Source organism: Molothrus aeneus, chromosome 9 (assembly GCF_037042795.1).
Source record: "Molothrus aeneus isolate 106 chromosome 9, BPBGC_Maene_1.0, whole genome shotgun sequence".
Lineage (NCBI taxonomy): Eukaryota > Metazoa > Chordata > Aves > Passeriformes > Icteridae > Molothrus > Molothrus aeneus.
The window spans coordinates 28,496,785-28,518,735 of record NC_089654.1 but is presented as its reverse complement, the minus strand read 5'-3'; the positions used below and the strand labels follow the sequence as shown (position 1 = coordinate 28,518,735).

At 50.8% G+C, this 21,951-nt stretch overlaps 1 protein-coding gene across 1 annotated transcript; it reads right to left on the bottom strand.

Annotated features, from left to right (window-relative positions):
• Positions 1-113: 113 nt before the first annotated feature.
• On the bottom strand, positions 114-19,364 carry RGSL1 (regulator of G protein signaling like 1). Its single transcript, XM_066555203.1, has 21 exons — positions 19,352-19,364; positions 19,185-19,237; positions 18,622-18,705; positions 18,278-18,352; positions 17,493-17,622; positions 16,602-16,706; positions 15,800-15,976; positions 14,716-15,650; positions 14,217-14,279; positions 11,947-12,178; positions 11,184-11,270; positions 10,444-10,516; positions 9,480-9,632; positions 8,082-8,100; positions 7,698-7,836; positions 6,831-7,008; positions 5,471-5,609; positions 3,757-3,881; positions 2,771-3,216; positions 303-398; positions 114-175 (listed from the first exon to the last, which is right to left on the bottom strand). Exons 1-21 carry the CDS (start codon positions 19,362-19,364, stop codon positions 114-116), a joined length of 3,384 nt encoding a protein of 1,127 aa, XP_066411300.1.
• Between the last annotated feature and the right edge of the window lie 2,587 nt (positions 19,365-21,951).

The following is a 21,951-nucleotide window of genomic DNA, read 5'->3' as shown; positions in this document are numbered from 1 at the left end:
GCTGTTTCTAGAGCTGGTGGGGCTGCCCAGCATCCTGCACCAAGCCCTGTGATTTAAGGGGGCCACAGGCTGTGCTGCTGGGCTCTGGGGGAGGTGAGCACCCCTGGGAGCACCTACCCAGCCTGCAGGGCGGGCTCACTGAGCGAGGGCCTCTTCTCCCCACTGGCATCTGCAGCTGAGGGAAACAACAGCACAAAGATGCCACCAGGGCTGCTGCAGGGAGCCCTCCAGCCCAGCTGCCATCCCCACAGCCCCCAGGAGCAGGAGGGCTCCATTCAGTGCTCCATTCAGTGCTTCCTCACCTTTGTGCTGCTCTGGAGGCTCAGTTTTCTTTGGGGGCCGTGGTAGCAGGAGCCCAAGGCCATCTGACATTGTGTAGGAAAGGAGAGCCTTTTTACCTGGGGAGGGGAGAGACATGCAGTGCTCTGGTGGCAAAAGAGGGGGGACAGCACTGCTGCTCCCCTCCAATCATTTGAGGTTACCCAGAGCACAAGGAAGGATGGCTGAGCAAGGACTTGACAGTGAAACAATTCGGGGGTGACATGTCCCACCCTGGCTCTGGGGCAAAAATGGGAGATTTTTCATTTTAATTTTTTTTTTTAATACAGGCTCATTAGGAGGTTTGTCCTCAAATTTCTTGGGACACTCTTTAGTAATTCAGCTTGTGCATTTCTCAGCTGCCAAGCTGAAGCATTCTGAACCACATCCGTGGATGATTGAGAAAACAAACTGGAAAAAGAATTTTTCTACAAAAAGAAAGGTGTGCCAGGCTTTGTGCCTGCCTGAGGACAGTGCCACAGTGATGATGGCAGATGGGTCCCTGCCTGCCACCACCCAGCCCTGCTCAAACCAGGTCTGCACATCCCTCAAAATAAAAGAGGAGGAGGTTTTTCTGCATTTACAGGTGTTTTTCCTCAGCAGTTTCAGTGCTTTTTAAAAGGCAACAAAAGCAATTTTAAATTTTTTTTAAAATGACAGCTCAAAAGCAATTTTTTAACCTGAAGGTAAAATTTTAACCTAAAGGTTAAAAGTTAAAGTAAAACTTTAACCTAAAGGTTTTTACCTAAAGGTTAGAAGATGACCCTTAAAGAAAGGTCATTGTTGGAAGCATAAAGTGCAGAAAAGTGTCTTGGGAGCTGGTGTGAGCATCAGCACAGTCAGACACAGCAGCTATTTTGGGTCACACATCTTGTCCCCCACGTGCCAGGCAAGCTGAGGGGTTTTTCCTGCCTGGCTGGTGTTAAAAATAAATGTTCCTGTTTTTTCTGACCCCATGTCTCACTCATCCCTGTGAGATGCAGCAAGGAGAGGTGGCTTGGGGAGTGTAGTCCCTGTGGGATTAATGTCCATCCTGGAGAGATCAGGGTCTTTTCTGTGTGTCCAGAGCAGCTCCCAGTGCAGTCACTCTCTGTGGCTGTGGTTAAACACGGGCTCTGCTGCTTGGCACTGCCCCAAGCCTTGCAGCAGTTTGCACTGATTTAAACACAGAATCATTTGTGGTGGAAGGGGCCTTTCAAAGCCATCCAGTGCAGCCCCCAACACCTTCCACTAAGCTCAGGTCGTTCAGAGCCCCATCCAACCTGATCCTGAATATTCCCAGGGATGGGGCTGCCTCAGCTTCTCTGGGCAACCTAAACCAGTGTTTTACCACCCTCTAGTGTTAAAAACAACTCCCTATCTCTGATCTGAATTGGTTTGAACGTCACTCTCTCTGCTCCCTGAAGATCCTGGCAAACACTGGATAACTCCACTCTAACACAAGGTTTCTGCCTTATCACCAGCTTGGAATACATCTGTGATGGATGAGGTTTTTTTTTGTGACTTTTGCATTAAAACAACGACTTTTGAGAAGGTCCTGGAAGACCTCTGTAACAAGGTGGAGACCCAAGCTGAAGAGTGGATGTTTTCCATGGGAATGGCCAAGAGGTGAGGTGGTTGGAGCTATGGACATGGCCTGGCACTCCTGGGGCACAGGGCTGTGTCACCTCAGCCCTGCTGGGGAGCAGGAGCTCCAGCACCTGCCTGGAGCCATCCAAATCCTCGAACTCTGCTGCTTTTTAGCCAGAACTTGACAGTGATAAATGACAGGGGAGCAGAGCAGCAGCTTGCTGACGCCCACTCATCCGTCAAAGCAAGATTAGTATGTGCCTATTTTGGTTTCCCTTTTAATCAAAAATCAATTAGACAATTTCCAAATGAATATTCAAGCCAAGGAGAGGGCTGTCAGGCAGCCTGACAGCGCTCAGCATCACTTTGTGTTTTCCAGTTTAGAGTTATTCAGTGTATCAAAACTAAACAAGGGGCTGAGGAAGAAAAAACATCTCTTTCCCTGGAGATGTCACCTCAAAGCCTGATTAGAGCTTATTCTCCACTCCAGATATTCCAAGCACCCTCCATGGAATGCCTGGTGTTTGGCTGCACAGTTGTTCTCCTTTTCCTGCTCCCATTTGACTTGCAGCCCAAAAGATTGGGGGTTTTTATTTCTGTTGCAGGGGGTGTGCCTGACTATTTTTAACTTGGCTATTGAAATAAATAGGAATTATGCAACAGCTCTTTGCATAGGAAGTCTCTGTGCTCACTTCCCTATTCACCAAAGAAAATTTCTAAAATCCCACTGGACAGTTTTGACTGATTTTGACAGGGAAAAAAAAAAAAAATCCATTCCATTTTCCCAGCAGGCCTGCACCACATACACCCTCAAAGCTGTGTGAAGGAGGGGGTCAACCTAAAAGATGTCAGGTCTGGGTGTTTCTGCACTGGAAGAACCAACCTGGAGCATGATGTGTAGTAGAGGCAATGGCCTCTAGCTTCTTGGGACCAGGGTTCTTGGCTGCTTTGGAGGGGCTTTTTGCTGGTGAAGAGGCTGGAACCCTGCCCTCCTTGCGGCCACGGGAGCTCCTGCCTCCCTTGAGCTCCTGAGAGCTCTTCTCCTGTTGGACGGTGGAACTCCTGCCTCCCTTGGGCTCCTGAGAGCTCTTCTCCTGTTGGACCGTGGAGCTCCTGCCTCCCTTGGGCTCCTGAGAGCTCCTGTCCTGCTGCGGGACCTTGGAGCTCCTGTCCTGCTGCTGGCCCCGGGAGCTCCTGCCTCCCTTGGGGTCCTGAGAGCTCCTGTCCCCCTCAGGGAGCTCAAAGCTCTCCTCCTCCTCCTCAGGAATCCCAAAGCTGCTGAACTCCTGGTAGGCCTGAAAGGTCCTCATCACCTTCCAGGTGCAGAACCTGTGTGAGAAACAGCGGGGACAGCAGAGCTCCAAGGGGACAATTCCAGCTGAGGTAGAATCTCATCTGCATTTCAAGCTCACCGCTGCTCACCCATTCCATGCCCAGAATTCCTCCCTGGGAGCATCCCTGATCCTTCTCCATGCCCAGAACTCCTCCCTGAAAACATTCCTGAACCCTCTCCATGCCCAAAACTCCACCCTGGGAACGTCCCTGATCCCTCTCCATGCCCAAAACTCCACCTTGGGAACGTCCCTGATCCCTCTCCATGCCCAAAACTCCACCTTGGGAACGTCCCTGATCCCACTCCATGCCCAAAACTCTACCTTGAGAACCTCCCTGATCCCTCTCCATGCCCAGAATTCCTCCCTGGTCCCTTTCCATCCCCAGAACACCTCCTTGGGAGCACCCCATGTCCCTCTCCATGCCCAGAACTCCTCCCTGGGAACCTCCCTGATGGCAGAGGAACAAGTGGCTGGAGATAAAGGGTGGCATGCCCAGAGCCTCCTCCACCTTGGCAGAGAGGGGATGGAGAGGTACCTTCTCCAGAAGTACATCAGGATGGGGAAGAGGGTGACCTTGGCGTTGTGGTAGATGGCGCGGGTGAGCGGCCCCTTGGAGGATGAACGCCGGATGAAATCCCTCTCTTTCTCAGAGATGTTCACCTGGGCACAGAGCAGAGCAAAGCACTTTGCAGCACTCCTGATGTGATTGATTCAAAAGATGGATATTGATCTAGTGCCGATATCCAGCTGTGACGGACAAAGACTCTCTAACAGTTTAGAGTTAGAAAGAGTGTGTTTATTGTGGGATAGCTCCCAAATACACACTGCAATTCACAGTGATTACAGAGTCCTTTCATCTATACAAGTATTGAATACCCAAAATACAAATGCATATTCATAACTTTGGTACATCCCATTCCCAATATGGATATTGATCTAGTGCTGATATCCAACTGTGATGGACACTCTCTAACAGTTTAGAGTTAGAAAGTGTGTGTTTATTGTGGGATAGCTCCCAAATACACACTGTGATTCACAGTGATTACAGAGTCCTTTCATCTATACAAGTATTGAATACCCAAAATACAAATGCATATTCATAACTTTGGTACATCCCATTCCCAATATGGATATTGATCTAGTGCCGATATCCAACTGTGATGGACACTAAAAGTTCAGAGTTAGAAAGTGTGTGTTTATTATGGGATAGCTCCCAAATACACACTGCAATTCACAGTGATTACAGAGTCCTTTCATCTATACAAGTATTGAATATCTAAAATACAAATGCATATTCATAACTTTGGTATATCCTAGTCCCTGCTTCGTATGGTTATTAGTTCAAAAGCCATTAAACATGCACAGTTTGTTCCTTGAAATGGGTTGGTGGTCCCTTTCATGGGGAGGGGTCCCAAAATGAGGAAGTAAATGAAGTCTTCTTCGTTCTGACCTTTCTACCTTCTCAATGCAAATATAACAAATGAACCCTTGGTAGAACTCCCATTCCCCATCTTGAGGCCACAATTGTCTTATGTTTCCAAAAGCCATTTATCAGTCTCTATATTCTTCATTACAAACCCAGCTAACCAAACATAGTGTTGACAAGCAATCAGTTATTAGTTAACTACTCACTCTTAACTTCATCAAGGCTTACCCATTTATTTTGATTAACTCAAATAAAGCTTATCTCTAACTAAAACCTCAGCTCCTATAAAATCCCGGAATTCTTTAAAGTTTATGTCTCAGATGGGGCCAGGTTTCTCTGCCTGACCCCACCTCAGCAGTCTCTAAGCACAGACCCAAATTCCATCCTGTCTGCTTGCCCCAGGCACAAGGGCAGGATCCCACCTGGATTTCTGTGGGAAGGGGAGATGGCAGAGCTGCTGGGGTGGGTGCAGTGGAAGGGGATGGTGGTGACAGTGGCCTCTGAGGAGTGAAAGGACTGGATTGGTGGTGTGCAGCACCATCCTGGCACCCCAGGCCTGGCATTTCTCCAGTAGTTAATGCTGGAGAATCTTCCCCATCTTTCCCATCCTTATCCACATTCTTATTCTCAATTTATCAGGGCCTGCTGGGGGGCTGCTTCCCACCCCTCCCAGCCCATGTGGAAGCCCCAAGCTCCAGAGCACACCCCAAACCCCCCCCCAGCAGATCCAAACCCTGTTCCTCTTTCCCCACCACTGTTCACAGCTGTGCTGCCATGGCCTTGAGCGATGAGCAGCCTTCCTGGGCACATCCTGGGGTCTCACCCTCAGCTTGGGGGGGATCTCAGAGTCCAGGAAAAGTTTGCTGATGACCTCAAGTTTCTTTTTGAGAAAGGAACCGTAGTTTTCTGACTCCATGTTCTGGGGTTCTGCATCTTCCATGGCATCAGCCAGCCTGGAAAACCTGCAAAGGCACATGGGGTCTTGCTCTGAGACAAGTGCTGCTTAACTGCTAGGCTAGACACTCCTGTTCTTGCTTAATTTGGTGTGGGAAGTGCATTTGTAGAAAATTCTTAAATTCCTTTGGCCTTGCAAAAAAGACTAAGGACTTTAGAGAAATAGAACTATGAAAGATGCATTGCAGTGGGACCCATGAGGAGTAATTTTAGGTGATTGGCTTTAAGGCATTTACAGCATGGTGTGGCTAAAGCTGATAGGCCAAGAAATGCTTATAGTGTATTGTAATTAAGAAATAATTGGCTTCTGATTGTAATAGATTGAATTATCTGCCTACAAGCAGATAATGAGTGAGGATGAAAGGGAAAAAATCTGTTTCCCCCATATACAAAATTCTCTTGATCGAAATAGGGTTTCTTGTGTTTAGTAGATTACTTTTCTAACTGCATTTCCTGCCTCCTCTCAAACCTGTGTGTAAACTTTCTGTTCAGGCCAGCTCCCTGTTACCCAGACGTGTATTGTCTTCACTTCACTTGAGACTGAAAATGGAATAAAAGTTTTTTAAATGCCTCTCAGTTGCCCCATCTCTGGGTCAGAAAAGGGCTTAATCTGACAATTTGGTATTTGCTTGGCCAGGAAAAGCAATCCTCAACCCTCAATCCTCAAAGCAATCCCATGGAGCAGTGACACAGGAGGAATGGAAAGCCACCTCCCTCTTCTGCCACCCTCATGGTCACAGATTCACTTCTTGGGAAAAGAGGAGGACTAAAAGCTGGGGATTTGCCTGTTCTGGGGATATTGGCTGCAGGTTTTGTGCCCATTGGCCATGGATTGGGCTTAGAGGTTTGTTGGGAACGTGGACAAAGTCAAGGGGGAAATGCCACCACACTTGGGACATCCAGAATGGTGTAGCCAAATGCTGAATCGCTTGGGACTACCGAAGCAAAAGGAGTTCAAACAGGAACCCTGAGCCAGGGGATGAGTGCAGGCTGAAATGGGGGCTTTGGAGGTCTCCATCAGAGATGGGTTTGGGCCATAGTCAAGGCAGGCTGGTGCCAAGGCCAAGTTGGGTGGAGCTCTGAGCAACCTTGTCCAGTGGGACACATCCCTGCCCAAGGCAGGGAGCTGGAATGAGATGACCTTTAAGCTCCCTTCCAACCCAAACCATTCTGGGATTCTGTAGCACCAGGTGCCCAAGCACCTAGAAGGAGGTGGAGGAAGAACTTACTTGTCTATCTCCAGGTAAAAGCGGAGGTCATCCACGAGGAAGTTGACGATGATGATCTGTTTGTCCAAAATGCGGCGTTTGATCAGCGTCACCTTCTGCTGCTGCCCCTTGTCCTTGTCCTTCTCCTTGCGGGGGCTCTTGGCAGGACTTTTGCTTTTCTTCTCCTTGACAGGCAAGTCTGAGGCAGGGGAAGAGATGCTGTGTGCTGCTGGCCAGCACTGGGCTTGCTCCTTCACCTCACCTGGGCTTCCCTTAGCTGCATGCAATTTCCTGGGGCCTTTCTACCCCTGTGAGCTACACCTTCCCCTCTGGCTTGGTGATCTCCTCCTTCCCTCCTCCTCTTTGCACCCACAGAGTGCTTATGTTCACTGTTTCCACAGGGAATGGCCTGTTGCTAAAGCCTGCTGGTCTGTCTAGCTGTTGGCCCTGGCCCTCACAGAGCCTACAAGCAGATAATGAGTGAGGATGAAAGGGAAAAAATCTGTTTCCCCCATATACAAAATTCTCTTGATCAAAATAGGGTTTCTTGTGTTGAGTAGATTACTTTTCTAACTGCTTTTCCTGCCTCCTCTCAAACCTGTGTGTAAACTTTCTGTTCAGGCCAGCTCCCTGTTACCCAGAAAACAATTTCCTTTTGTTTGTTTTTCTGGCCTGTCTCACCTTAGCTCCATTTACTGTTTCCTGTTTTGGGTTGTTTTTTTTTTTTTTAGGCAGGGATGCAAACTTGCATAAACAACATTGCTTGAGAGAGATGCAACAGCATAGCAGGGCACTAAGTGATGGTGGTGGGAGGTAAGGGACAGGTTTTCTCCATTTTCTTCTCTATCTAAACCCAGGGGAGGGAGGAGCAGGGGTGGCAGGACACACTGGACATACTTTCCCTCTTGTTTCTTCGCTCCTGACGGAGAAACTCCTGAAATTCTGCACGGCGTGTTTGATTCTTCATGTCCCTCTTGAACTTGCAGAAGCTCCTGACAAGCTCCCGGATGGCATCCCAGGCCCATGCCTGTGGGGACACAACACAGGTGGCATCAGTGTCAGTGTTACCATCATATTTTCTGTAAAAATCCCCTTTGCCCAGGATTTCTACTCCTGGGAAGCTGAGAAGCCTCAGAGAAAAAGGAAAACAATAATTATCTGATTTGCTTCTCCTGTGTTTTGCTGCTTTGGAATGTGGTTTGGACATTGTTTACCAACTGGTCATTGTTTGATTGCTTTCATGTGAATTGTTTTAACTTAATGGCCAATTACAGCCAGCTGTGTCAAGGGTCTGGAGAGAGTCAAGAGTTTTTCATGAGTACCTTGTTAAGCCTTCTGTCTGTATCCTTTCTGTATTCTTTAGTATAATATAATGTAATATAATGCAATATAATGTAATATAATGTAATATAATGCAATATAATGTAATATAATGTAATATAATGTAATGTAATGTAATGTAATGTAATGTAATATAATATGATGTAATATAATATAATATAATGTAATATAATATAATATAATATAAATTACATTATAGATAACATATTACATTCTATATAATATAATATTACATATTATATTATATTATATTATATTAATAAATTAGCCTTCTAAGAACATGGAGTAAGATTCATCTTTCCTTACTGCCAGAGGGGCCCCTGAAAATACCACAAGCACTGGGGCTGAGCCCTCCTGTTGGGACCCACCCCTGTGAGCTGGAGCAGCCTTGGCAGTGGGATTTGTGTCCCAGCCATCATCTCTGCTTTCCAGCATTTCTCAGTTTCCCTGCTGGCCACGGGGGATGGTGTGAATCCCTCAGCCAGTCCTGAGCCTGCAGGAGGGAGCTGTAGAAATGTGCCCCCTGTTGATGGAGTGACAAAACTATGCTTTGTCTCCTTAAAAAGGAAAAAAGCCCAGAAGTTTCTTTCCTCAGTGAAAAAGGCATCTCATGGGACCTGGGGAACTTCACCTCAAATTTAAGGATAGCTAATTAGACAGAAGCCAAAAAGTCCTGCCTGAGCAATTCACTAGAAAAAGAAGAGAACAAAGAAACTAATTGCTTTTGTGGGGTGTTTTACCAGGTGCAAGGACCTCTTGCACCTGGCTCGGTTTTTCTCTGTAAAAAGTTTTGTTCTTTTGCCTTTTATTAAAACCTTTTTGTTTCCAACACTACCACAGAAGCCATCCTGCTGATTTTATGCCTCCTAAGGTAGCTGAGCTATCTTGGGTGTGAAATAGATCTCCAAGAGCTCAATGAGACCTGGCTGGAGGAGACCCCTATTTCAGGGAGCCTTTCCCTGCTGCCTTTCTGCAGCTCTCCAAGTCTGAGCCCCTCACCCCATTTATGTGGCATCCCTTGTCTCACAGCACCTCCCCTCTGCCTTGCCTGGCAAACACCCTCACACAGGGTCTTTCCTCACCATCCTCTGTGTCTTGAGGTCCCCTGTCCCTTCCTGCACAAGCTGAGGACGCCTAGACCTGGGCTTTCTGTTCCAGGGCAACAAATCCTGCTGCTGCTCCTGCTCCTCTTCCTTCCTCTTCTGCTTCTGTTTTTTCTGCTTCTCTGTCTTTTTCTCCTTCTCTGTTTTTTTCTCCTTCCCTGTCTTTTTCTCCTTCCCTGTCTTTTTCTGCTTCTCTGTCTTTTTCTCCTTCCCTGTCTTTTTCTGCTTCTCTGTCTTTTTCTCCTTCCCTGTCTTTTTCTGCTTCTCCGTCTGTTTCTGCTTCTTCTTCTTCTGATAGTAGGGTCCTTCCTCCTCTTCCTCATCCTCATCCTCCTCATCCTCCTCGTCGTCCTCATACTCCTCACCCTCCTCCTCCAGCCTGCCAGGTGGGAGAGCAGAGAGAGCATCAAGGGCAGCCAGGGGCATGAGGAGGGCACTGGTTTGATAGAACAGGGGCTAAGGTGTGGAGCAGCTGATAGGAGATGGCCCTGGGGTTGGGGTCTCACTGGATTTCTGGTCCTGGAGGAGGTTGGACAATGGTAGAGGGCACTAGATACCCTCCCCTGCACTCTCTTCTTGCACATGGGAGTGTCTGTCCTGCTTATCTGCAGTGTTTCCTCCTCCAGTCCAGCAGCCTGCAGGCCCAGAAGTGATTTGGTAGGTTTGGGGTGAGGGTCTGGATGGAATATCAATGCTGATGGACCATAAATAAATTCATTTATAGCAGTTGCTGTCTGGCCCCTTGGGGTGGGATGGATGTTGGGCAGGGTGCATTTGCATAACTGGGCTGAAGAAACCAGCTCAGCTCAGGTGCTCACCATCATTTTTCCATTTGCTTTATATCCCAGTGCAAGGACTCACGGCTGGAGTATTCCCAGGAGGTGAGATGTAAGTCCACAGTGTGGTTTTAAGTGATTTTTCTGGGAATCTAAGCACTGCTCAGGTGGCATTCTGGGGGTTGATTGAGGATGAAGTGCACAAGATTTGCAGAAGGTGTGAAGAGTGAATCTGGGGTGGTGGGGGTGTTAATTTTTCTCCTTTGTCTGGAAATTCTGCAGTTTAAACCCACAGGCCGCCCTACATCTGAGAGGTCCAAATGAGCAAACAGGGAGCAGTGGCACTACAGGGGAGCAGTGGGAAACACCTGAAGGAGGGTAAGGAGCAAAGCTGTGTGGTGAGAGGTGCCAGACCTGCGTTTTCTAGCTGCCCTCTTCCTTGCAGCAGCAGCAGCATTCTCTCGAGCAATCCTCTCAGATGCAACAGCTGTGGGGACAGAAACAGGGCTGGCCTCTTCCCAGGTGACAGCCAGAGGTGACAGCAGACAGCTGGACCCTGGAGCCTCCACGTGGTGTCTCTGTGGTGACTCTGGCCCAGGAGACACTGAGGGAGCTCTTCACTACTGGGATACTGGGACACACAGGGCAGATGATGGACTTTGGACCTGGCTAGCTTAAGAGATTTGATAACAGGATGCCTTGGCAAGAGCAAACAGAACTTTGAGGATTAAATCAAGACTGCAGGAAGATTCAATCAGACAGGTTTACTGGAAAAAGAAAATTACATCAGACTTCTGCAAGCAAGAGATGTTTAAAATGTATAAGTTTGTTTATGTGATCTTTAACCCAGTCATTGTAGTAAAACATTATAAGCCTTCCTAAAACAGTCTAGAAGCATTTGTAGTCCACAATAAAATTGGATTCTTTGACCACCTCACAGTCTCCCCATCTCTCACATCATCGCCAATACTTCACCTCTCATGGTTTGACCTCCTCAGCATCTGCTTCAGAGAAATCCCCCAGTGCCACCCTCCCTGGCTGGGTTAATGCCCCAGAGCACAGCCTGTGGTGGCTGGAGAGGCCTTTCCTTGTGGAGGAGCTCCCCAAGGGTGCTGGATGTCTGGAAGCCCACCTGGCCTCTTGCCTGGACTCACCGAGTGCTGCACTCATGAGCTGCAGGAGCTCCTCTTCCTTGCTGGGGCTGCTCACAGCCAGCTCATCTGCTATCATCCTCTGGAATTCTGCATCAGAGAGAGGAGAGGGGACAGAGCCCATGTCCATTACCTCTGGTTACTACAACCCTTCAGCACTGGCTCTGAGGACTGGGTTTTGTCACCTTCCTTGTCCCCTTGTGTGTCCTGCTTCATGATCTACCCATGACGCTGCATTTCTTGGGTAAAACTGAGGGCACACAAGCTACAGGGGTGCTACAGGTGACTGCTGTCACCTTCAGTGCAGCACAGAAAATTGGTGTCATTCCCAAAGGATTGCATGACAGAACAAAGCTGAGGGGTTGCACCAGTGGCACCAGCATGGGCAGTCCCAGCATCCTCAGGAGGCCAAAATGTGGAAACTGAGGTTACAGGAGCTAGTGCTGGCTTTGGGCTTCAGCCACTTTGCTGCAGCCTTCATTTGATCTGGTGATCCAGGACAATGCAGGGATGTGGCATTTGGTGCCCCTGGTACTGGAAGGAGGGAATCTGGCCCTTGTCTAAAATCCCAGTGGGCAGTTTTGACTGATTTTGACAGGAAAAAAAGCTGCCAAAGCTTTCATTACAAATGAAGGCTCCCAGACCCACTGTACCAACCCACCCCATGATGTCCATCACCTGTTTAGGGCTACCACCAGAGTATAAACCATGTTTTACTGGCTTCAGCCAACATGAGCCCCACCAGGGATGGAGAGCCCCCTCTTACCAGCACTGCCCAGGAGCAGCTCCATCTCTGCCTGGATGGAGCCCCCTTTCTGCAGGTCCCGAGCAGCAAGCAATTGCCAGTGCTTGGAGGAGACCCCCTCCAAGCTCCTCGTGCCATGCAAGGCCTGGCCCAGCTGCAGGGCCTGGTTCATCCTCTGGGACAGGTGGAAATGTCCCCACCTGCCAGCAGCATGGCCTGGCACCTTGGCCACGGGGACATCCATGCCTGGAGCCTGCAGTGAGAACAGGGCAGGGTGATGGCACAGAGCACCTTCCCCATCTCCAGCACTGGGCCCGGGATGCCTCAGGTTTGAGCTTTTATGTTTTGAGCTTTTATGTTTTTCAGATTCTGTGCTGCTTTAGTGTGTGGGTCTGGGCTTCATATCAGGGGATGGTGAGCTCTGTGCACAGAGCAGGGAGACAAAACAATTCCTGCTCCAGCTGGGCACCAAGGACAAATGATCCAAATCTCAGCCCAGGAGCACAAACAGTGTGGAATGAAGAGAGAAAAACAAGAAGGATGGGACTGCATAACCTAAAGCTATAATTGGACAATTAATTCCAATATGGAAATGGAGCAGAACCTATAAAAGGGAGAAACCCCGTGACCTGTTGTCCATTTTGTGACCATTTTGGTTCATCTTGGGTGCAGCCCTGGCTGGGCTCTTGTGCTGCCCAAGGTGGATCCATTGAGGCCTTTAATCAATCCCTGCTTTATTCTTTAGCTCTGTCCAGCCTCTGTTCTAGGTCAGCCTTCACAAGGCATCACCCACATGTTTTACTGCACCTCAGACTCCAGACCTGCCTGCTTTAGACCTCTGCTTGAGCTTTAAGCAGTCTGGAAGGAACCTGTGAGAGCACAAAGAGAGCTCAAGCTGGCTGGGATGTACAGGCAGCCAGAGGTAGGCCAGACACGGCCTTGCAGCTTTCCTGAAGGGCTCAACATCCCCTCAGGAGTGCTGGAAACAACCCTGAAGGTGTCCCCAGCAGCCTGGCAGCCTCGTGTGCTGTTTTTGTTGGCTGTTGTCACCAGCTGGTGCCCTGGGAGTGCCTCCCTCATTCCCCCAACCCTCCTGCAGGTTTTACCTCTCCCCAAAGACAAACAGTTTGCACAGCTCACCGAGCCCAAGGGGTAGAGTGGCTGATTCCTGGCTGGGAGCTGAGAGCAGACACCAAAAATAACCCTGCTAAGCTGCCAGCAGCTCCCCTGACAGCGGAGCAGCAGCGCCGGGAGGAGTTTGGCTCAGGGGATGGTGCCCACAGAGAGCAGGGCCCGACCCTGCTGAAGTGCTAATTGCACTCCCAGAGCAGCTCTGGCCTCACAGGGGAGATTTCCTCCACAAGAGGTGCTTAAAAAACCTGGGCAGCTAATTAGCTTCCCACTAAGAGCAGTTGGGAGCTGCCAGCTGACTTTGCTGACTTTTCCAAAATGCTCAGCTCTCCCTGGCTGAGGCTCTGGGAGCCAGGTCTTTGAGGACACCAAGCCCTGACAGCCTCTCCTTGACATTCCCAGGATCAGCTGCTGATTTTACATTTCATTTTGGGAAAGCAGTTGGTTTGAAGAACATCATCTGCAGTGAGAAGAACTGCCTGCACAGGTTGTGCAGGTACCAGGGCAGGTGGGATGCTCAGGGGGTTCTGCCTGCAAGGAGGTTTCTGGGGGTAATGCTGGAATTTGGGGAGGTTTTATGGGATTTCTGATGCCGGGAGGAATAATAGTCTGGGAAGAGGGCTTGTGTGACTCTGATTTCGTATATCATCCTTTTTGGTGGAAAAAAAGAAGTGGAAAATTTGAGGGTGGTTGAGTCATAGGCTAAGAGGCTGCATGGCCTTTTCCCCCCTGTGCTGACCAGGCACTGGTGCTGGGGCAGCCTTATCCCATGTGTGTCATGCACATGACTCACATAAATAGCAGTAATAATTACACATTAATAGTGTGGGCAAGGAAAAAAAGGGCAGCTAAATTCCCAGAAGTGCTGGGCCCACCCATGCCTACACTAAAAGCCTGTAAATACATTTCTCCCAGCTTTTAGGCAGGGTCACAGCTTGTCCCAGGGGAGCTTTCACAGGTTGTGCCTGCAGTGCTGCCAGCTGAACAGGAAGCTGGAGCAGGGTAGGATCTGCTGTGTCACCCTGTGGCAGCACTGGCTGGGGATATTGTGGGATGCCAGACCACTGCAGCTAATGCTGGGCTTCTCCTCCCTCTGTCCCTCACTCCCTCTCCACTGGAGCCTGCACACCCCCAAGGATGCCCCTGTGCATCCCCCTTACCATAAACTGGAGGAATGTCCTGTCATCAGCAGCCAGAAATTCCTCATAGAGGCCACAGAGCACCTGAGGAGGAGCAAAGGGGGATTGTCCTCAGGCAGGGTGACAGTGCTGGTGCCACGGGTGGCTCACACCTTGCTGACATGCCCAGGACAGGCCTGCACATCCAGCTTGGTCCATGGGGCTGCCCAGAAGGGCTGGGACGCTAAATGGGTTTTACTGGGGTTGTGCTGGAACCATGATGGGTGCAAAAGGATGGTCCTGGAATGTGCACCTAGCCAGGGTCACCAGAGATGTTCAGTGACTGCCCAGCAAACCTGTGAGGATGCTCCTCTCCGGGCCCACTGCAAGGTGACTGCAGGTTCTTCCCTTCCTAATCCCTTTTCCTCTTCCTTTTCCAAATGCTTCACTTCCTAAACATCCCCAGAGCCCTCACACCACCACAGGGGTGCCAATGCCAGCTGTACCTCCCAGCCTGACTGCAGCCAGCACCCCTCTGTACCTTGCAAATCTCCTTCTGGGCTCTGAATATCCAGGGGGAGAATTCTCCATATATCAGACGGTTCCACAAACTCACAAGGGTCCTGGTCTCCAAGGGCAGCTTCTCAATGCTGCTGTCCTCCAGGTAGGTCTTGCAGATCTTCTCCCCAATCTGATGGCGCAGGAAGAAGCTGTTTTCTCTGCTGGAGTCCAGCACCACGGGCAGAAACTCCTCCAGGTCGTGCCACAGGTCCAGGAGAAGAGTCTCCATGGGCCGGTTCTGGTGCTGCAGGAAATCTCTGAAGGGCCTTCCAGCACAGGCCTCGGCACTCAGGGCCCAGGGAAGGAAATCCAAGGTCTTGATTGGCTTTTTCAGGGATGGCAGCCGGGCAAGGGATGCAGAGGGAAGCAGGTCAGGGGGGATTTTCTCCTTACAGAGGTTTTGTAGATCCTGCACTGCACTGGACTGAGGTCTGCCAGGAAATGTTGCTCCTCCTCTGCCTCCAAAGGTAGGATGCTGGGACTGCTGGGGGGGAATGGACCCCACAGCATCCTTATCCAGACTCAATTCCTCCCTGCTCCCAGCTGGCCCTGGCTGCTTCTCTGCTTTCACCTGAAAAGTGGCCATTTTCAATTCTTGGCTGTCTCTCCCCTCCTTGACCAGAGCCCAGACCTCTGCTTTGGCCTTCTGGCTGCAGTAGGGCCCTGGCACACCCTGGCTCCTTTTGATGTGCATGGTGGGGAGGAGCTCTGCAAGGCCTGGGGGCTGCCAGCCAGCCTGTGATAAACGTTCCTGATATTCCTGCAGCAAAGGCCAGCACAATTCCTCTTCCTCCATTCCCATCTTGCAGTGCACGAAGAATTTAGGGAGCCAGTAACTCTGAATCATGCAAAGGACCTGTTCCTGCATCTTGCTTAGGATCTCCCTCCTGGTGCTGATGGACTGGATCTGCCTGGCTTTTGGAAGGGATCCTGAGATGGATGCAGGGAATTATGACAGGGAGATGGCTCTGTGCAGGCTGTTCCCCAGGGAGGGGATGGTATCCCATCCCCCTGGGAGCAGCCAGGAAAGATCCCCTCTCTGGAAGGGCAGTGCTCATCCCAACTCCCATGACTCTTACCCATGATGGTGGTGCAGAAGGTGAGGATGCTGGAGCCTTCACGCAGGTGAGTGGCTCTCAGCCTGTGCTCCAGGGACAAGAACAGCTCCCTCTGACTCCCATCCGACTCATCCAGACCCAGGAGCCTCTCAGTGATGAGCCAGAAGTCGATCAGTTCTTCCCCTACAGATCAGACAAGGGATGGGAGTTGGGAGGTGTGATGGTGTTCACAGGGGTCTGAGGATGAGGGAGGAGACGAGGATCTGACTCCATGTTTCAGAAGGCTTGATTTATTATTTGTGATATATATTATATTAAAACTATACTAAAAGAATAAAAAAAAAATCATCAGAAAGCTAGCTAAAAATAGAAAAAAACCCCAAAAACTTGTGGCTCAGACAAAAAGTCTGAGCCAGGTGACTGTGATTGGCCATTAATTAAAAACAACTACATGAGACCAATCAGAAATCCACCTGTTGCATTCCACAGCAACAAATAATCAATGTTTACATTTTGTCCCTAAAACCTCTCAGCTTCTCAAGAAGAAAAATCTTAAGGAAAAGATTTTTCATAAAAAACATCTGTAACAGGGAGGAGCCCCCGGAAGCCCCGAGGGTGGATGAAGCCAAACCGAGGGAACAGAGGGGAGCAAAGCCACGGTTGTGCATCTTCCTCCCATCTCTGCTGCTGGCTCACCTTCCAAAGCTTTCCCGGGCATCTTACCCATGCCCCCAGCTCTGTGCCAGCCTCCTGGCAGGCAGGTGGCCCTGGCTGGCAGGGAGGGGGCTGTGGAGCATCCCGTGCCCACCTGCAGTTCCTCGGAGGAAGGCGCAGAGGTGCTGCATGCCCTGGCTCCCGCTGATGCACCTCTCCAGCAGCCACTGGTCAGCACCGTGCCAGTTCAGCAGCTCTGCTGTGGGACACACAGCACAGAGGGCATCAGGGCTTGCCTGCCAGATCCCAAGGAAACTCTCCAGCTCCCACCCTGGAAGAGGCTGCTCTAGGGAGACCAGCAAATCACCCTGAGCTGGGAGTTTTGGGCAGGCTGTGGGATGCACACGGGGTGTTTGCAAGGATAACTCGCTCCTGTCTGGGACAGCATGCCCTGCTCTTGTGCCTCTCTTCCTTGCAAATGCTCATCTTTTCTGTCCTGAGTTTGGGATTTGCCCTCAATTTCCTCCAACTTCGAGTTTCAACCCGACTGGAGAAGCAGCAGCAATGTACTTAGGAAAAGCCTCGGTGAATTGCTTATTTTTCTGAAATGAGAATCAGTATTCCTGCTGCCACAGCTTTCTTTCCAGTGGCAATTGACACACAGGCTGAGTAAATACCTGGCTAGACGGAGAAGACTCATTTTAGGGGCAAAGTGAGCAAAATCCCGAGCTGTTGGCAGTAAGAGAGATCATAGCCTGTCCTCCCAAAGCATCCCTGCCCAGCAGCAAACCCAAACCATCGGCATTCCCGTGCCCCACGATGCTCCCCAGCCCCGCTCCACCCCTGGACCCCTCAGTAAACCTTGCTGGGCAGGTACTTTTATAACAGCGTGCTGGGGTAAACCCCTGCACATCCCTAAAAATGGGACGTGCAACGCCTTCCTAAGCGGGAGCAGAGGCACGACCCAGTGGGCAGGCACTGGCAGTGCCAGCCCCGCAGCGAGAGGAGCAGCCGATCCGATTTCCTCCGTGCCGCGATGACTCACCTGCTTCCCCCGAGCGAATGAAAGCCAGCAGCTTCTGGCAGAGGACGAGGTGCAGGCACAGGCTGGATTTGCAGAAGTGAGGCAGACGGTGCTTTTCCAACCAAGCCAGCAAAGCCGCGGGGCTGGCATCCTGCGGTGCCCAAGGAGAGGATTAGCTGCGAGCAAGGAGCAGGATCCTGCTGGGCTTTTAGGGTGAGTAACAGGTCCCTGCTACGGGGGAGGAGGTGGGGAAGGAGCCCCGTTGCTTTATGGCGATGGTGGTGCTGAGGCACAAGGGGGATACTCCAGTTACAGCCGCTGCCCGTGCCCAAAACGAGCTCCTGCAGGGCTTCCTTCCTCTTCCTCACCCGCCTTCCCAGAGCCCAGGCATGGCAGCTCCCCGGGGGCTTCCAGAGGAGCGGGGATTCCTGTTTGCTTTGGGATCTGAGCGCTGCAAGGGCTGTGGGGAACGGGCACGAGTGGGGAGGGAGGGCTGAGCCAGCCCGGTGACCAGCAGGGCTTGGCTCCTGTTGAATTCAGGAGGGATCTAGGACAAGGGAATGATGTTTGTGTCCCTCTGTGCCGCCACACATGCTCTCGGTGTTTATGGATAGACCCCATAAACTGCAGCAGGACTTTAAATGGATCGTGCTCCGCCCAGGGCTTAACAGCGAAACGACGGCCGGGGTTGAAATGATCGCTCACAGATGCACGAACAGAGAGCGGCCCTGGCAGTGCCAAACCGGCTCCTTCCCTCCCCTGCCCTGTGCCCTTCCTCCCGCTCCTCCCTTCTAACAAGTTCTCACCAGGTGGCTCGGCAGTTCTGGCCACAGGCACCACCGGCCCATGCCACTGATGTAAAGGGGTGTCTGCCCAAAAATCTGCATTAAAACACAAAGGGAGAGCTGAAAGAGATGGAGGGTGGCAGAGGAGCACAGAGCCCAGCTGTTCTAGTTAGTTCCCACTACACAGAAGGGCATCAAATTCCCTTTTAGACCCTTTATCTCCAAGCTGAGATCCTCAGGTTTCCCTCATTTTCCAGCCTGAACGTGGTGAACTCCCAGTTTTCCTGCAGCCTCTAATGCCACACAAAGTTCACCTGAGGAGAGCTCTGAAAGGCTTCAGGTTTGATGGTGCAGAGTGGACTTACAGGAAGGCTCAGAAAGATGTTGAAAAAGTCAACAAAAACATCATCTTGCAGCAGCAACCCCATGTCCGTGGAGGCTATGGATGCTACAGGGGGAGAAGAGAAAGTTACCTGGGCTTTGTGGCAAGCTGTGAGCCAGAGGAGGAGTTCTGGGGGGGAATCAGCTTTGGGAGATGTGTGGTACAAGCTTGTCCTGTGCTCATGCAGGGGGAGGATTTGGAGCTGGGACAGTCTGTGAAATGTGATTTGGGATGTGTGGCAGAGGCTCTTTGGGAAGCACCAGGTTCAGGAGCATGCAGGAGCTGGGGAGTTTGAATGGCAGCCTCCCAAACAGCAAAGGTTCACAGAGGCTGGACACAAGTGTGGTGACATCCATAGGGCAGGAGAAGGGAAGTGGCTGCAGGGCACAAGCTGTGCTCCTCTGCCCCACCCGGACACTGGGAATAACACAGCTTATTCACCCAGGACTCAGTGCAAGTGTCAGTGGCCAACACCTCCCACCACCCTGTGAAGTTTTATTCATTTCTGGAAGATCTGGATGCAGGAAGGTGTGCTGGCATCAGCCTGCTGGTGGCTGGGTGCCCCTGGAAATGCCCTCTTCCTCCAAGGCACAGCTGTGCTGCAGGGAGAACCTATATTTCAAAACTTAATCTTGCTTTCCCTCCCCCCCCCCTTTTTCCACCTTTTGGGGTGTGTTTAGAGGGGCTGAAGCCCCCAGCAAAGGGGAACTCACCAGCAGTCATCATGATGGTGCAGTGTTCCGGTGCTGTGTTCCGAAGTGCCACCCTGATTGTGACACACTTGTTTGGGTGACTCCTGGGGGGCTGCAGGGCTCTCAGCAGCTCCCTCCAGGCCTGCTTATCCTGCAGAGGAGAGCACTGAGAGAGGATCTGAGCAGTGCCTGTATGTGCCTGGAGAGGGGATGTGCAGAGGGTGGAAGCCAGGCTGCTCTCGGTGCTGCCGTGCAATGGGATGAGCAGAGATTGGAACAGAGGAATTCCCACCTGGACATGAGGAAAAGCTTCTTCACTGTGATGGTAACTGAGCACTGGAACAGGTTGCTCTGAGAGGTTGTGGAGCTTCCCTTAGTGGAGATATTTGAGAACCATCTGGGCACAATCCTCAGTACTGGGCTCAGGGGACCCTGCTTGAGCTGAGGTGTTGGACTCAGGTGGTCCCTTGTGACCTTACCCATCCTGTGATGCTGTGAAATGTCACTTTTTAAATCACCAGCCCTGCAGGCACACTTGGGCAGTCCTGAAATGAAACCCTATTGGATTTGTTGGGAAACTGCTCCAACAAAGGCAGGAATGATGCATTTTATTCCATGTTTTTAGAAGGTTAATTTATTACTTTATGATACTATATTATATTAAAGAATACTATACTAAACTAAAGAATACAGAAAAGATACTGAATGCTGAACAGATAATAATGAAAATTCGTGACTCTTTCTAGAGTTTTGACACAGCTTGGCCCTGACTGGCTAATGAGTTAAAACAACTTACACTGGAGACTAATGAAATAATCACTTGTGGGTAAACAATTTTCAAACACATTCTACACACGAGCACAACACAGGAGAAGCAAATGAAATAAGAAATTTCTTTGTTTTGAAGCTTCTTAGCTTCTCAAGAGCAAAATCTTAAACAAAAGAACTTTTTTCAGAGAATGTAAATGCCACAAAACCTTTCCCCTCTCCCCGCTGGGGTAAATTTCTTGCCTTCAAAGCAGGTTCCTGGTGGCACCTCAGTGCTGAGTGTGGTCACTGTCAGTTCATCTGCTCAGCTTGGGATGGGAATTTCACAGGAGACCCCTCTGTGTCTGCCCCAAACAGACCAACATTTCTTATCTGCTGTCTTTCTTCACCAGATCTGGGGCTGAGACCCACCCTTGGAGACCCTGCAGCTGGAAGAGGAGGAGGAGGAGGAGGAGGAAAAGAAGGAGCCCCGTCCTGCAGCAGGAGTGAGCTGTTCCCCTGGCAGGAGGAAGGAATCTGCTCCCCAGGTGGGTGTTTGATCCTGCATCTGGTCTCTGTGCCAGACCTGGGGGCACGACAGTGTCCCACAGTGTCCCCAGCAGCGGGGCCACCTCACAAGGTGGCGCTGTCAAACCAGGAATGCAGAGCCGTCCCCAGCAGCAGCAGCAGCAGGGCTCTGCATCTCAGACAGAGCCAGGGACAGCTCCGAGCTGACACTGGGGCTGGTCACTCTGCCAAAACCCAAAGTGAGGTGGGGAAGGGGCAGCTGTGAGCCACAGAACAGCTGCTCGTCCCAGGGGTGCCAGGCAGAGCTGTGGGAAGGAGTTACGGAACACCCTGGGGAGGAGCAGCTCCCATCACGGATCCGTCAAGATTTCTGCAGCTGAGCCCTAGAGATGAGAGGGGGAGATAGGAATGGACTGGAGTGGTGGCTGTCTCACACCTAAAAGACTCAAAAATCCTCACAGAAAAGTCAAAACTTAAAAAAAAAAACCACATTTTTCCAGTTGGCAACTGAGCAGATGCCCAGTAGGATCCTCAGAGTCTGGGGTGGCTCCTTGGGTGCTCATCCAGCTCTGGACTGGCCTCAGTGGGACTGTGAGGGCTTCTGCCAGGAAAAAAAATAAGGTTGTGAGCAGGAATTGGCCAACATGGTCACTGTGGGAGGACACAGGGCCATTTCCATGGAGTTTCTCCCCAAGAGGAGACCTCAGGAGGTCTGGCAGGATGGAGCTCTCCTCTCCTGGCTTCCCAGGTTTTTCCAGGGCACATGGTGTCCTCACAAGAGGAGCTCACGTGAGCTGGATGCTATTTAGGAAAAAAACAAAAAAAAAACCAACAAAAAAAGTTTGTAAAAAAGAAGTGGACACAGGAGCAGAGCCCAGATTTAGAAGGAGTAGCTGGACTCCATAAAAAGCTAAGGGCAGGGTTGCAAACATCAAACATGTCAGGAGGGCTTTGCTGCCCCTCTGGCCCAGCCCAAATCACCCACCCTGACGTGGGGAGCAGCCCTGGGGTGATGAGGGGCAGAGCCTCCTGTTACCAGAGGGGATGGGCTGGGGTTTTTCTCCTTGCCCAACAGCAGCTGGCACTGCTCCCCAGCGTGGCAAAGTCCAAGGCTGCCCAAACACAATGTCAGCCTCACTGCCTGGGGTCACTGGGCACTCACAGCCCCCCCAGCAGCCCAGCCTGGCCCTTCTGGCGCCATCAGGAGGCTGGGGGGTGTTTCCCACACACCCCAAACACCTCAGCATTGCTCTGGCTCTGAGTGATGGTCTGCAGAGCCAGAAATCTGGGGAGCTCCAGCCTGAGTGCACAAACTTGCTCTCCCCCTTAGCATAAGTATTAAATAT